A 16,535-nucleotide genomic window follows, 5' to 3' on the forward strand; every position below is an offset into this window, starting at 1 on the left:
TGACTTCTTGGCGTATTTGAGAGATTTCCAAACACAAATCATTGATGGCTTTTTCAAGAATGTTTATTTTGTTTGATTAGATCATTGTTGGGGTGTAACTTGTTTCAAATGTTTGATTCATTTGACAAGAAAAACACATCAAGCACACAAGCACATATTCTTGCCCTTTCAAAAATGGCACAAAAGGTGTGGGTCTAAATCAACCCATTCATGAACTTTTTGACCCTGATAATGCGTGTATGTTCATAGGCCTAAAGTCGGCCCAAATTTCCACTAGTATGAAACAAGACGAAGACAACTCAAACACTTTTTATCCCTAAGGTAATGGCCAATTGCGATATTTTCAGCCCACAGCTTGATATTTCTTTGACTTTGGTACTACATACCTTATGTATCCCGTCGTGGCAGGTAAGAATGTGATATACTAAGTCTTGTGCGAGCACAACAGATAGGTGGTCCCTATGATGGGGGAGTCACCACTTTCATCACGCTACAAGTAGCTTTTCAAAAAGCCCTGTTTCTACTCAAGGAAATATGTATGGTGAATATTTGGGGAGAAAAACCTTCTATGCTCTTGCACTGAACTTTTCACAAATATCCTCAATCAATAGAACGGGTGGGCTTCTAATATAAGAGGTGTCTCATAATGTTTGATGTCTTTAGATGTAAGTTTATTCTGTAGTGACTCACTTAAGAGCCTAGTAATTCACAGTGGGGTCCATATGTCCTTTCGGCAAGTTACATTGTAGGAACAAATACACCTAAGGCTACAGCTTTAGCTCTCACCTGATTTCTATAGCGGCTCAAAGGATTTACCGCTCAAGGTTGTCCCAAGGGTGATGTGTCCCTTGGCAGACCTCTCTTAAAAATAGAAAATTTAGAGTGTTACTAACACTTTTCTCTTGCACCTAAGACCACGAGAGCCAAGGGAGAGGATAGTGTGTGTTAAAATTGGAACCACTCTACAAATTTGCACAAGTGTGCCAAACACAAAAGACACTTGTTCTTTTTAACCCATCATCACAATGTGATCTATTTGCTACTTGGAGATGTTGCTCCAACAACCATGGTATTCTTTTTAGCCAAGATAGCAAAATGAAGTGTTCGTTTTATCCAAGATTGTAGCAAAATGAAACAATGTGAATGTTCGTTTTAAACCAAGATAGCAATGTGATTGTTTGTTTTAACCCATATTGCAAAATGTGAATGTATATCCTAAGATTGACCAATTTTCCCAATTAGAATGTGTTAAGGAAAAAATTGCAAATTTGACACTTTCAACACCTGCAACAATGTGTTAGAAAGATTCTCCTTGATGTCATGCCACGACTTGCATCTATTTTGACAGAACGCCTCAAAAAGATTTCTTTTTATGGAATGCAATGATTATATGATCTGTACAAAAACAAAAGGCATTAGAAAATTTCAAGCAAGTGTTATTGGCATGTGGAAAGTCGAATTATTGACAGAATGCCTCAAAGAGTTGTCATCTCATGGAGAGCACTTATGCGCTAAATGGTTCCACGCTAGCACCTGTCAAAGGTGGAAGCGTGGACAATGCAAGTGGACTATTTACAAGATGTCTCAAAGAGATGTCGCTCTAATGGAAACAAATGATTTGCAGGATATGCACAAAATGGATTTGTTGCAAAAAAAAAGAGAAACATTAAAAGCTTTCATGTAAATGCAGATTCATAGTTGAAAAAGGTCGATTCTACAACCTTTGTCAAAAGGAGAGCTTAGAGCAGGATGCCTCAAAGAGATCCTCCTTAGCTATGTGTAATGGGAGCTTTCCGACAGAATGCCTCAAGGAGATGTCATTTTTTGATAATGCAATGAAGGCACGATATGCACTATAGGTTTGTAGTGGGCAGGTCTTTGAAATTCTCATGAAAATGCAACGTGCAAGTTTAACATTACTGATTGTGCACACGAGGAGCTTTAAAACGTGGTATGGGCATCTATCACAGTATGGAGTATTGCAGTGATGTGTGAAAGAATGCTACGATATGCACTCAATGAATTTGATGGAAAAGATTTAGAGACTTCCAAGTAAATGCAAATGGTATGTGTAAAGTAATGTGCGAGTGGAAAGCCGATTTATATAGCTTTTACCAATGGCTTCCCTACTAAAATGGGAGTTTTAGAACATACTTTTCGAAATTTATAGCAAATGTACTTTGCATGTATAAAGTCCCATTTATACAACCTTCACCAACATCCTCACTGCCTCTCGTGATCAACCTACATGCAAAACGTGGAAAGTATACAAAGCGTGGAACCTATATACACAACGTGGGGAGCATACAAAAATTGTAGCTTGTCGATTTTAACATAATGCCTCAAAAATATGTTAACTCGTGGAATACGATGATTGCCAATATGCGCTGAATGATATTCACTGCAAAGGCCTGAGAAATCTGAAGCAAAATCAACTATAAGATTAAACAAGAGCATCATGAAAACAAAACGACATAAATGGAATATACTCATGAAGCTCCCAATTTCACGTCAAGTTCACCAAATGTATCGCGTCAAAATGGTTAGTCAATATTAGTGATCAACATAGATCAAAACCATCTTAAAAACGATATCAAGGAAGTATGAAAAAGCATAAATGAGAAACATGAACATAAAGAAAGACTTCACTCATGATGCTCCCTACGCCATTTCGGTCTTCCTTGTCCTCCTCGTCTCCACGAACTGCATTGCTTCGAGGTTGTTAAATGAAGAGTGGGAGATTGAGTAGGGTTAAGTGTGGATTGCTCACACTTGCATAAGAAAGTAAGGATGTGTGGTTGATGATTTGGGCATGATGAGGGTACTATGGAGATGCTTATGATGTCAAGAGGACAGCATAAGTTTGCAATGATTTATGGATAAAAGGGTAGCATAATGATATGATAAAAAGTAGATCTGAGGATGCATAAAAAGTGGATCCTTTGATATGAGATAAGGGCTTCAATTTATATAGTTGGAGGCTTGGAAATCGACGGTCAAGATTAAAAGGGTGATCAAGGGCTTAGATTGAAATGGAATGTGGTCCCAAGCTTGAAGGCTTAGCCTTGTGACAAGTGTCACAAGGAGAAGTGGGTGCAAGGGTAAGTGTGCTCACACGTGTGAGCAAATCTTGGGAAGTCCAAAGAGGTGACAAGTGGAAACACTTGTGGAAAGGTGTAAGGGCTAGTGGAAGAGAGTTTATGACATACGAGCTAAAAGGGGAAAGAGTAGGGTGGCTCTATGGGGAAGAGCATCCTCACACATGTGAGAACCCCTTGGTCAAAGGTGATGTGGACACGTGAACTCACATGTGGAGTCACGTGTGGGTTTGGGTAGATGTGTAGTATTTTTAATTTGAATAAATACTAACATTGGTTAAGCTTTTGATTAATTAGGATAATGAGGGAATTAGATGATAGGTTTGTAGGAATCACTAAGTTAGCCTAATTAATCATGGATTAATTTAGCTAATTAAGATGAGGGACAAAAATGGAATATTCCATAAGGGTGAGTTTGATTTATTGAAATAAATCAATACTTGGAAGAAATGGAAAGGGGATATTAATTAAATATAATTTAATTAATTTAAAGGTAATGGTAGGTTATTGTGATAAAGACATAATTAATTAAATATTAATGTAGTCAATTTTATGTGTGTACAAATACCATTTTGTAATACAAGTTATTGATGGAAGTGGAGTAACTCTATTTTTTTTATTTTTTTGGAAAAAGCAATTAATTATTACAAACAACTCTTGAAAAAGTTCACAAAAAAATTGTGCAACATGTTTACAAAACTAATATTAATAGAAAAGTTGAGATGAGAGTTTGACTTCTCTTGGCTTGCAAAATAGCCATAAATGAACATATGCAAATAAGGAAATTGTTGTCAAAGTAGAGATTGTTAGATGATAACAACAATTAAAGAATAAAACAAATCTTATCTTACCTTATAAAAATCTACTTTTTCTTTAAAAAATAATCCATATCATACTTCAAAAATCTAAATTTGACTATAATTGTTATCTTTATGAAAAAAGACATCATTTTTTTTTAAAAAATCTTTATATATTTCTTGATTTAAGTCAAATAATTATAATATAGCAGCTACTACGATTTTAATTATAATATAGCAGCTTGTAATTATTTCCTCTAAACAATAGATACTTTGCTAATAGATGTTTCCTTAGAATTTTACTGTATCTCATTTATTATTTTTTTTATTTTTTTTTCTACACAACTAATTTGTACTGCAATATTATTCAAAATTTTGTAGATTGAGTTTCCACTTGTAAGGATGTCTTTTCCCCAACCCAGATATATCCGGTCTCCTCTTTAATTGTCACTGATAGTCTTTTCCCTGTGCATTGTTAATGCTACATTTTATTCACCTAAACATAAACATACTCTCTGAAAAAGGTCTGCAATTTCTGCATTATTAATGCCCGTGAAATACCTTTCATACAGAATGTTAGCGACAGGTTAGTCAATCGCAGTCGTTAATTGCAAAATCGACGGTGTAAAGCGTGTCACTAACACGCGTGTTAGTTAATCCGTACTATCATTTTAGAGTCAAAATAGACAAGTACGTGAAATATGGCAAACCATGTTCCCAAGGTTCTCTGTGTGCCATGACAACCTCGATGGTTAACCCACCCAAAAACCTTTGAAATAGCTTACCACATCTGAATTCATTCTAATTCAGATTCGTGAAGACGAGAAATTTCTTTACGGATTATGATACAAAACTGCAAATTTTAAATAGATTGACAATGCTTACTGAATTTGAAGAAACAAATCTGGAGACAAATGTTAAATCTTTGGCCAATGGGCAAGAGTTGATACCGAACATTACACAATAAAAAATAACTATAAAACAGACAAGCGATCTATTAAACCTGCATCAATAAATATTGTACAAAGAAAGCACACCGCCAAACTGTTTAACCCATTTATAAACAGCTGAGCGCTTTATTCATAATTGACACTTTCAGAATTACAATCTGAGATTTTTTCTCATAATTGACACTTCAAGAATTACAATCTGAGACTTTTCTTCATAATTGACACTTTCAGAATTACAATCTGAGACTTTTCTGAACGCTATGTGCTCTTCACCTTAGATGGCGGAAAGCTTGACCTTCAAAGCTTGTATGTGTACAAAACTATAGATTTATGCTTGGCAAAGGAACATAGAGGAGAAAAAATATTCCATAAGAATAAATAATTTTTGGACCATTATCTGGTCCTCAAATCTCCACTAACTACAAACGGCTTCAATTGCCACATGTTTCAAAGTCCCTGGACATGGATCTCCACCGAACATTTTATGAGAAACATTTAAGGAGCACTTTTGCTGTCCCAAGCATTTCTGCAAAACAAGTTCTTTGTCAGCTTCTTTTAGAGTTAAACTACCTCAAACAACTTCCTAAAAAGCAAAACCTTGAATGACAATTGTAGTGACAGAAATATCAACATAATTAAATGACAGATACTGTACACACTCCCATCTTAGAGCCTGTGAAAATAATGATTCTTGATATGGTAGTTCAGTACATTGGTTTTTACTACCATCAATAATGGCAACTGCTAGTTGTCATATGAAAAAACTGTTCTATCCGGAGGTTAACAGCGATGCATTCAAACAATTTTTACAAGATAGTAGATACATTCCAAAACAATATGACAAAACTCTTCAATGCATGCATTAGATTATTAGATTAAAAATAGCATACTCGGCAACAAAAGGATAGCAGGACAGTTACAATTTTGTAGAGGGTTCAATATAAAAATTGATGTACGGATCCTCAATCTACGCATTATGCTTTGAATGCATTCAAACTTACCAATCTAATCTTTTGCATCCATCGTCCCTGAGATGTAGACTGATTGGTAAGCTGTTGAGACACACAAATATCGGTTGTGTTCAACCCCAGCAATACCATTAGGAATGCAGTTAGCCTCCGGTTTGGGAGTTACAGTGAGTTACCTAATCGGGAGTTATAGTGGGTTACCTAATTCCCCCCCTCCCCCATTCTCTCTCTCTCTCTAGAGCAACCATTTACCTCACGCTCATGTCTACAAGGTTACAGTGAAGCTTGTCAGTGCATACTTAACTCTACACTCGTTTGCATGCTCATTTAACATGTCAAAATGTCTTACAACATAATCATTTACAAAATCATGACTCTGTTTTTGCATGCCGAATGAAGATTTTTCAATGCCGAATGAAGATTTTTCAAGATAATAGAAAAACTAGTATGTCTTTAGGCCTCGGGTATCTAAAGCTCTCAAAAAAAATTTGATTGCTAATATCGGGATACCTTAGCGTTTTCAGTTAATATTTTCTTCAATATCTCCTAACACAGTTTTATGAGAGGCAACATTTGAACCATAGCTGGAAAACTTGGACTTGCTGCAGACTTGGCAGTCCGAAAATTGGACTCAGACTCAGACTTAAACTCGGACCCAGCAAAAACTCGGGAAAGGGCTCGGCAAAGACTAAGCCAAAAAGAAAACCGTAGTTTTACAAAAATACAAAAATAAATTAATGCATTTAGAGAACATAAGAGCCATAATTGAAACATTACACGTCATATGATCTCCAAACACAATATTTGAAATTTCATGATTCGTACTCATAGTTTCAAACTTTAAAATGTATAACAGCAGCATAAGTTTATAAGTGTGTATACTGAGCAAAAAAAAGTTTATAAACGTTTACAAAATTACATATAATGATATGTCCAAATGTGAAAAACAACAAACTACAGACTTGTTTTGAGCAATAACAAATGTCAAAAGTGAGGAAAAGTTAAAAAAACAAGTTTTATCCTTGACTAGGCGTTCTCAGCTAGCTTCAAGAGTCCTTCATTAGGACTCGTGAATCCTTACTGTAGACTCGCACGAGTCCTTGGCACAGGCTCGCAAGTCTTGTGCCAGGGCTCGGCTCACGAGTCCTTGGCGAGTCAACTCAGCCCACCAACAGACTCGCGAATCTAGATGAGTCCATGGCAAGTCCAATGAGTCTGCAAACTATGATTTGAACACTCTAAGAAAGGGTTCCACATAAACCTAATCAAGTGACATCAAATTCACTGAGTGGTAGAGCACCAGTCATCACAATATAGCAATTGGGGCCTTGTTATATGCTCATGTAAACATAATTAAAATTTAAATCACTTTAGAAGCAGATATGAATCCACTTCAATTTAAGGGAGCTTCTAAATATTTTGAGAGAATAATGCATCATTAGAAAGTTTTCTCGTGTCGTTCACTCCATGTTTCATGACTTAATTGAGCAATTCTTTACTCACAGGGCTATTTATAATTGTAATTGGTTCTTTCAGTTCCCTTTCCCTTCCGATTTGGGGTTTAACCACTTACATCTATCCCTCTTGTTTCTGATTACACTTATTTAGTGACTAAAGTTTAAATGCTCTTTGTAACCTAGGACTCTTTCACCCTAGTACTTCTCTAGTGAAAGTGAATTTAATTTTTAAGTTCCAAGTGAATTTGTTTTTTAAGTTCCATCATCTCTGATAATTTGTTGACAAAGTAGTTTTTCTTTCATTTACAGGAAAATATGCAATACATGGTGCTCCACTTGCTCTTCTCTCGAGTCCACCAACTCCCTCTTTAACCTTAATTTTGTGTACTTGTGCACACACTTGAACTAGCAAACACAAAAGCTACTCCTTGTATTTGTCTGTCTATAATCAAATCAATAAACAAATTTCAGTAAACCTTGCCAGATAAGAAGTACAAACCTTCTGTATTGTTGCATATGAATTTGGAGAATGGCAAGACCCTTGCTGGAAACTTCCACATTCTCCCTGGGGAGTTCCAAAACTTGCAAACTTAATGGCAGATATTTGTTGTCCTGCATCACACTGGAGATGAAGTCTTGGTATGTGTAATTTCTGCACTCTGTCAGTACTCTCAAGGCGCCAATAATTAATAGATTGAGCATGTGATTCAGCCATATGAGCACAAACGCTGTTTACAGATCTTGTGACAAGTGAAGCCCCTGAAATGTCACCTCCTATTTCTTCAAAAACCACCAACAGATTTCCAGTTGGTTGCAGCCAGGATCGAGGAATATGATACCTGAAACAATGAAAATTATTGCCCATCAACTGCATATTCCTCTTAGTGACTCTTACCATTGTTTTTTAAATCTCTTAAATTCAAATTCTATCACAAAAAGATGGACAAATGTTACAGTCTATCATCTGTAAACTAGCATAAAGTAGAAAGTTGAACACAAAAAAATAAAAGCTCACCAGCGTTGAGAAAGCTGGCCACAATTTTCAGCACATTTCTTTGGACGGAAGGTTCCTTGATAGTTGCATCCATCTGAGCAGACACCATTGACATGATAAGAAGGCCAGTACCGTCCAATACTCTGACCATTTACCCAAGCTTGGCCTTTCCCCATCACGCTCAAATCCAATCCTACTGGATCTTCACCAGCTGGTGCATCAAATGTTGCCTGTACAGTAATAATTTTAATTTTAATGAAAAAAGTTAAAACAACGCACACAAATTGTAACTGTGCAAACTTCTTCATGGTCCCAATGGTTGCTGACACATAATCATGGTTTTAATATTTAATAGCAGGAGCATACCTTGTACCATGTTAGTGGCTGTCTCTGAGGGACAACTACTCCTTTCATCCATTCAACAGAGGAATGCCCATCTATTGTATGGAGATCCATCGATTCACCTTTCAAACCAACCTGCATGCGACAAAAAGTAAGATATACATATACATAGAAAATCATTACAATATCAGTTGGAAACATGGACCTGTACCATCAACCATGATAAATCACAAGATGCCAAACAAGCATTTCTCCCAGAAATTTGTACCACACATTTGTAATCCATTCAATATGATTCACCCTCTTACATTTGAACTTCAAAAGAACATCCTTAATGCCCAAAACTCATGCTCATATTCTTGGATATGAAGGAAGAAAGTTAAGTTTTTCTAGACTCTAGAAAGAAAAAAATGAAAAAGCTCCCAGATCCACCAGTTACAGGTGAAAAGCATCAAAGAAAGTCATCCAATTGTTACAATTTGCTATGTGTATAGAAAGAATATGGTGTTAATAGGATGTTAGGAAAGAAATATAATCAATTTCAGTTCAAATCTTGATTGGTCTGTAGCTAAAAATAGGCTTTAAATTTAAGCACTGTGTCATATGTCCAGTTATCAAAGCATATCTCTATTGTTTTGCCCAATTGTAACACTTAGCAAAGGAATAAGTAGAACATATGATACTAATGGATATTAGGAAGGAAAAGTACTCAATCTCAGTTCCAATCTTGGTTGGTATGTAGCTAAAAACAGGCTTTAAATTTAAGCAATGCCTGTCATATGTCCAGTTATCAAAGCATCTATCTCAAATAGATGTTTTATATATATTCCATGTTGACCATGTGCAAAGAACAAGCATCGCTAGCTTAGCAGGAAAACAAAAGATGACATATTTGACCCAAAATTAATGACTTCAATCCTTTTAAATTAATTATTAATTTGTGTTCCAGAAAACATGTATCCTATCTTAAAAAGGTAACCAATAATTAAATGTATACAAACTATACTTTTCTACTCTGGATTACAGTATCCTATCTAAGAAAACAAAAGAACAGATTTGCATTAAAATGACCCAAACCTGGTAAGACCACTTTTGTATTGACAAGTCCCGTGTTCCCTCCTTAAAGCCACTAAGTGTAATTGGACCAAGAATCCCTGTATTCCAAGATTCAAAATGGGGTCCAATGTTCTGTAACCATACGCAGATAAATCATGAATTAGTATCTCATGTGGAAAAGCATTAGTGGCAAACCATACTCTATCCGATTTCATGTCACATAAACTTAAAACAACCAATGACTAAATTCTTATAGATGAAATTAGTTAAAAACAAGAAATTGGCACCCATACACCTAAATTTTTCACTTATGCATCTGTCAAACAAGACAAAAATACAGAAGCAACTGCCTACATGTGGTTTGAAACAAACCTGTAAACCAACTGTCATACTCAAGAGTGCAATTATGTTTGTTCCAACCCTAAGCTTCACACCAGATGAATATCTCACTTTTGGGTTTTCCTTACTTCCAAATTGAGAGCCTGCAAATATCCATGAGAAGCATAAATCCAACATGAAAAGTCCTCCCAACTCTCAATTTCTACGTCTCAGCATCCAAAAACCAAAAACACAGACCAAATATTAACAATTATTCCACTTTGAATGTCTGACAGAACAACACTAAATTAGAAGGCACTCTCCGGATTCAGGAATGTTGGATGGCCTTTACCTGCAAACTCTCCATTGATGAAAACATGCAATGCATCACGTACTGAATCTACAGAAAGAACTGAAAGGCCACCATTCTTTATAAAGGGCTCATCCTCACCAACTTCAACACTGCAGCACGCAGGATTCAACAAATGTATTAACATGTGAAACCACCAATTCATTCCCGGCAAAAGGAAACTCTTTGGTTTTAATTTGATTCAAGATTATTGTTTAAGAAACCAACCAAATCACAATTCATCAAACAGTCTTCTTATCTACTGCAAGCGAGAAATTTTATAAGGAATATAATCCACAGTTGCAACATAAAACATTTAGAATCTTGAGGAAGCATTAAATAATGCAGATCTACTTAGAAGAAAAAAAGAAATTTATTGATGATTGGGTTAGAAATTCCTCTGTTCACAACAGTATTGTGTTGTTACTTTTAGCAGTTAAAAACTTAAAGCAGAAGAACATTTAGAGCTCAGACACAATCAGTACATGGGGTTTTCCATAAAACAAGCCAAATGTGAAAGTGTTAATGTAAGGCAATTGACATAAAAGTGAGATGTCCAAAAGTGTAAAGGATAAGCATGCAAAACATCGAATAAAGTTATCCTGTGAGAAGCATGAGCATGCAAGAGATCAACTAGAGTTATCTAGCAATCTATGAATTAGAACAGAAGAAATTAGCTAACCTCTCTAAAACAATAGTTACAAATCTCAACGATGTTAAAGTTAAAACCAACACAAAGGAGTCATTCTAATTCATAAGAATTTTTACTAAAATATTCAACTGAATAACCCTTGAGAAAACTATAGCATGAAACAAAGATGTGGAAAACATATATCTCACCTTGTAGTGTACCACAGGTAGTCGGTATTATCTCTTGTAGTGTTTACCTGCTCCAGCAAACCTACTGCAGTGAGAGAGCTATCTGCATTGGAGGCAACATATTCCTGGAATGATTCCCAAGCAAATCCCTTGACGGGTGACATTTTCATTTGAGATGTTTGGACAGTGACCTGTCATAGAGACATGTAAATATATTAGTGCCATAAATTCTATAATTCATGTATGACCAAAGTTTTTCAGATACATTCCATCCATGCACAGAGGAAATACAATGCGATCTAGAAGAAAGCTTATTTTAATAAATATATTTCCCTATGAAGACAGAAAAATACTCAACATTGCTCCCTTCAGATAAGCATCGAGATTAAACAGTAACAAAAGTAGTAGGAATCATTCCAAAACTTTCATACTTAACTATGAAACTCTCAACTTGCTACTCTTTGATCAAATTAGAATATAGATCACAATTTAAAAAAGAAGCATGACATGAATCAATATACAAAAAAAAAATCCTCCACATTGCTCCTTTCAGATAAGCATTGAAATTAAACAGTACTAAAAGTAGCAGGGACCATTCCAAAATATTCATCCTTAACTAGGAAACTCTCAAGTTGCTATTCTTTAATCAAATCAGAAAGTGTAGATCACAGTTAAAAAAGAAGCATGTAGATGGTCTGGATTTGTACACATCAACCCTATTCCAATAAGTTGTATAATTCTAGATCAGAGCATACAAGTAGAACCACCAACTAAATTGTACGGTAAGAGTTTAGAAGCACACTGGCAATTAAAGGATTTAGCTATCACCTTGGCAGTATTGAACACTGAATTTGTGCAGTCAGGGAGAATGCTAACAGACCAAGCTGGGATGTGATAGTGCCGATTGTTGAAAACAACTGTTGCATCAGAGTTGGCATCAAAATTTGCAAGGAAAGCAGCACAATTTCCAGGCCCTGCAGAATACACATAAGACTGAAAAGGCAATGGTGTCAGCTGATTCTATGTTGATAATAGCATCTTCAACTTTTTAACTTTCTTCCCTCTTTCAAATGAGTCATTAAACTAAAGTGAGCTATCATGTATCAAACCAGTCAAAACACAACTTACTTGCTGGTAAGTCCCAAGAGAATTAACTACAGGATCACCACTAACTAAAGCAGCCTCACAGAGCTTTATAGCCTTGTGTAATTCCTTAAGGTGCCCCCACTTCGGTTGCCTAAGAAGCCCTGCCAATGCAAGAAAAAAAACAATAGTTCATGTTCTGAAGGATTTCTAGCAATTTGGAATATGGAATAAAATCCCAAGCTCAGAACAATTTACATCTTTAAAAACAATAAAGATCCAACTGCTTTATCGTGACTCCTAAGGTAGCAACTAGCAAGGAACTGAAGTGGGATTCAAACCTCAAAATTTTAAAAGATAAACAGTATATTGCTTTTTAAGCATCATATGTAATTAAGAAAAAATTGTCTCTATTCCAGTTTAACACTGTTAACAAAGAAAAATATGAGCACTGAGTCTTATCTCATGCCAGACAAAACATATACCATATTCATCTATAGGTGCATCATAGTCATAACTAGTTGTAATAAAAGGCCCCCCTGCAGTACGGCCAAAATTTGTTCCACCATGATACTGCAAAGAAGAGGAATTGAGTTATTATTAAAATGAAGCCATATAAGAATGAGATGTTCTAGGACAACCAATTTGCTACAAGGTGAATCCTACCATATAATAGTTCACAAAGGATCCTCCCTTCTGAATAAAGCGAGCAACTGCAAAGGCCAGATCTTCGACTGGCCTGTGAGAAGTAGTACCCCCAAATTCTGTAAACCTACAAAAACAGTAGAAAATGAGCTCATCATTAAAAATTTTAAGGCCCGTTGTACCCACTAGTTAAAAGTAAACATTTTACTATCTATCTCTTACAACAGGCTCAATATACGCATACAAATACAAAGCTAGAATCTGCAAAACATCAGGGAGTACGGTTTGCCTTCAACTTTGTTAATTATTGCAAATAGCACTATATTAGCAACTGTCAAAATTAAAGTAACAGCATTGAGACGAGAGAATGATTTATGTACCAGCCACTCCATGCCTCAGTCCATAACGATGGCTTGTAGGGTTTGTTAGGTACAAAGTTGTCACAGTAGAAACCATTGCAAGTGTTTATCTGTTGAGAATATTCAACAAAAATGTTCAAACAGTGAATGCTAAGATTCTCATCAAGAATTATTACAGAACATTGAATAACATGAAAAACCTTGAAAACCCTGCAATTAATTTTGCATCAGCGACATTGCTTTCAATTGACTAAGTATCAGCTATTCATCTCAATGAACAACAATTTCACTTAGATTTGCAACTACACTCTCACCATCATTTCTATTCAAAATCGAATAATCTAGACATTATGTGAAGCTACTTCCATATTAGATTATTGCAAATAAGAAAGACGTGAGAAACCTGAAACCTTGCATTATTTACCACTTTTTTAATTGTCCGTATAGGTATACATCCATTTCTAATTTTCTACGTTAAAAATTCAACAATTTGAACGCTAGGAAACTGAACTGATGAAATGCGTTTTGTGCAATCGCATGGACATAAGTTAAATCCAAACTGAACATCACAATTGATAGAGGCATTAGAGTACCCAAGCCTCAACACATAAGTGAGTTGTATGAAATAGAACTCACCACAGGATCTGGCGCATCGTCCTGTTTGCACATAACCCAGGGTACACCCGTACCCAATCCCACAGCCATCTGTGCAGCCCAGTTCATGTATGAGGCCCCAGCAGGCCCAAACACCGCTTCATCAGGTTTGTATTCATTTTCTATCTGTGAGGAGAATGAATTAGCAAGAGTGAGCATACATTAATTCCATGCAGAGGTACACTTCAAACTCTCCGTGCTCCATTAATCTTTTGTAAGATTGGTGACTCGAAGATTGGAAACATTGCCTTAACATAGATTCATGGTAACGTTGTAAGAGACACACACACCTGAGCCATAATAATAGGTCCACCTTGTGACTCAAAGAGCCCTTCACTTTTCATCAAGTCCACAATTTTCTTTGTAAAACTTTGCATTGCCATCTGCAGTACTCATCACTGATTCAATATGAGAATCTGGGACAAATATTATGCATAAAATCTTGTAAAGATACATAGCATTTATAATTATTAGAAGTGTCAACAATTCATAGAGAACAACCTTGAAAGGCTCGTTATCCGTCCTGAAGCTGATTCCGGGGACAAACTTTAACCAAACTGGAAAGCCCCTGTAAATTGATCAAAAGCGTTGTTATCCGCATTTAAAACACCCTGCTGGGCATTTGAAAGAAAAGGACCTCACATATAATTCAGATCAGCTAAGAAAATTATACCCAAAATTCCATTCGGCACAGACATAAGGACCAATCCGAAGACTGACATATAATCCTTCCTGCTGGACTGTCTTCACAAACTTCACCAGATCAAATCTACCCTCAAAATAGTACTGCAAAAGCAATAATGCAATACAGAGTCAGAATTAACCTGCAGCAAAATGCATACAGACCTTTATGTAGCTTTGAAACCTGTAACAAACTGTGAATCTCAATACATCCCTATATAGCCGAATAAATTTGAGAAAAAAACATGGCATTCATTGCATGGAACCTAGATTCGACTTGAAATTTAATGTCAATATGGGTTTTTTATAAACACTCTGTTGGGAATTAGCGCATGCATTCAACGTACTGAAACTGTTGACAGTGGAAAAGATGCCAACAAATGGAAAGCCCTCTGTTATTTCTTGTATCATATGGCGGGTACAAATAGAAATTTCTGATATATGTGCCGAGAGTGATCACTTGTGGATCCAAAAAATAGATAAAAACATAGACAGAATAAAATACAAATGCCCTGCATTTATCACTGTATTCATGATCGTTTCTACCGGTTAACGGAATAAACGGACTGTGCACGGTAGCTTTTTCAGATAATCATTGAGATAAACCAAAATATATATATATATAATGGGAGCATGTTTTTCATCCAAGAAAACCAAATTTCTGGCAACAAACAGAACGCAAACTACAATGTGAGTACACCACGGAACAGATCTCAGTAGCTAAAAGAAACCACCCAACTCAGAAGACAAGCAACACACGGTGAACTCAATATTCTGCAAGAACACACAACTACCAGAGTTAAACAAAGCATACATTTCCAGGAGAAGGTTCGTGCCCATTCCAAAAAACATAAGTCTGAATCACGTCCAGTCCTCCATCCTTGGCCTTTCTAATGAGATCTGGCCACATCTGCAGCACCCAGTAAACTAATCCCATTAGCCGAAAAGATTGCAATCATAATTAATCACTTTGACTAAAATTAAGCACAGACCCACCATAACACAAGTCCAAATAAGCTCGCTAGACCATACAAAACACAAAAAAAGTGTATAGAATGGACAAGGAGGTGCTACATTCTAACAAGCAAGTTATAAGAACCAGAGTTCATAGAAAAAAACACACTAAAATGGACTACCAAGTATACCTCAGGGGTACTTCTGGGATAATGAATGTCACCAGACATGAGAATTCTCCGTTGCCCATTAATCACCAGTGCCTTACGATCATAAACTACACTGCATTCCACAACACCCACAATTACAAGCAGAGCCACAACCCAAAAACTGCACCCCATTTCCTTCAACTCCAGTTAAACACTCGAACAGATCACCAAGCCTAGCTCTGTAATGTGTGTAGCTGATTCACAGCACAAACGAAGAGCTTTTTCTGCCACGGAAAACTCCCGCCGAGTCCAATGTGCAACTTCTATAGACCTCCCAGCTGACTGACAGACTGACAGAGGAACTGTCCCGCCAAATGGAACGAAATTTGAATGCTAGTTTTAATTAATGCAATCGAAGAGAGCCTTGGATTCCAGTCTCGCTAATCGAGGCAGCAGGCCTGTGGCAATCTGCTCGCAGGCCTACAAAATGCAGCTCGCCTTAAAATACTCCACTCACAGCAATAGCCGACGTATCAGTTCTCTTGAAAGAGTTTTGTCCCCAATACACCTCTGTGAAGGACACTGGGCTTTAAGGTCCCCTTATTTGTAGGGACTTGTCGAAGACTCCTGTGTTCATCGGTTTGCTTTTTTCCGTTTTCCCGTTTTCTCTACTTACCCGAGTTCGCAACTGCAAAACTGCTTCGTAAAATATATTCCGTAATACACCGTACGCGTGGGGTTTAAAACGGAACACTAAGTTGCCAGTTGTAGGTAATGAGTTGCATGTTCGGGATTGTGCGCAAGGGGTGGATTATAAGTTAAAAAACTATATTTCCCTTTTACTGATTCCTCTGAAATGTGT

General features: G+C 36.4%; 1 protein-coding gene across 1 annotated transcript; it reads right to left on the reverse strand.

Moving 5' to 3' along the window:
• Positions 1-4,866: 4,866 nt before the first annotated feature.
• LOC131060920 (beta-galactosidase 1) lies at positions 4,867-16,321 on the reverse strand. The gene is made up of 19 exons (XM_057994358.2): positions 15,716-16,321; positions 15,385-15,480; positions 14,563-14,675; positions 14,391-14,457; positions 14,180-14,272; positions 13,872-14,015; positions 13,257-13,345; positions 12,898-13,003; positions 12,717-12,804; positions 12,277-12,395; positions 11,977-12,141; positions 11,170-11,339; positions 10,333-10,442; positions 10,035-10,144; positions 9,684-9,794; positions 8,631-8,741; positions 8,286-8,494; positions 7,770-8,109; positions 4,867-5,371 (listed from the first exon to the last, which is right to left on the reverse strand). The coding sequence occupies exons 1-19, from the start codon at positions 15,863-15,865 to the stop codon at positions 5,261-5,263; spliced, it is 2,502 nt and encodes an 833-aa protein (XP_057850341.1). The 5' UTR covers positions 15,866-16,321; the 3' UTR covers positions 4,867-5,260.
• Between the last annotated feature and the right edge of the window lie 214 nt (positions 16,322-16,535).

This window comes from Cryptomeria japonica, chromosome 1 (assembly GCF_030272615.1).
Source record: "Cryptomeria japonica chromosome 1, Sugi_1.0, whole genome shotgun sequence".
Classification (NCBI taxonomy): Eukaryota; Viridiplantae; Streptophyta; class Pinopsida; order Cupressales; family Cupressaceae; genus Cryptomeria; species Cryptomeria japonica.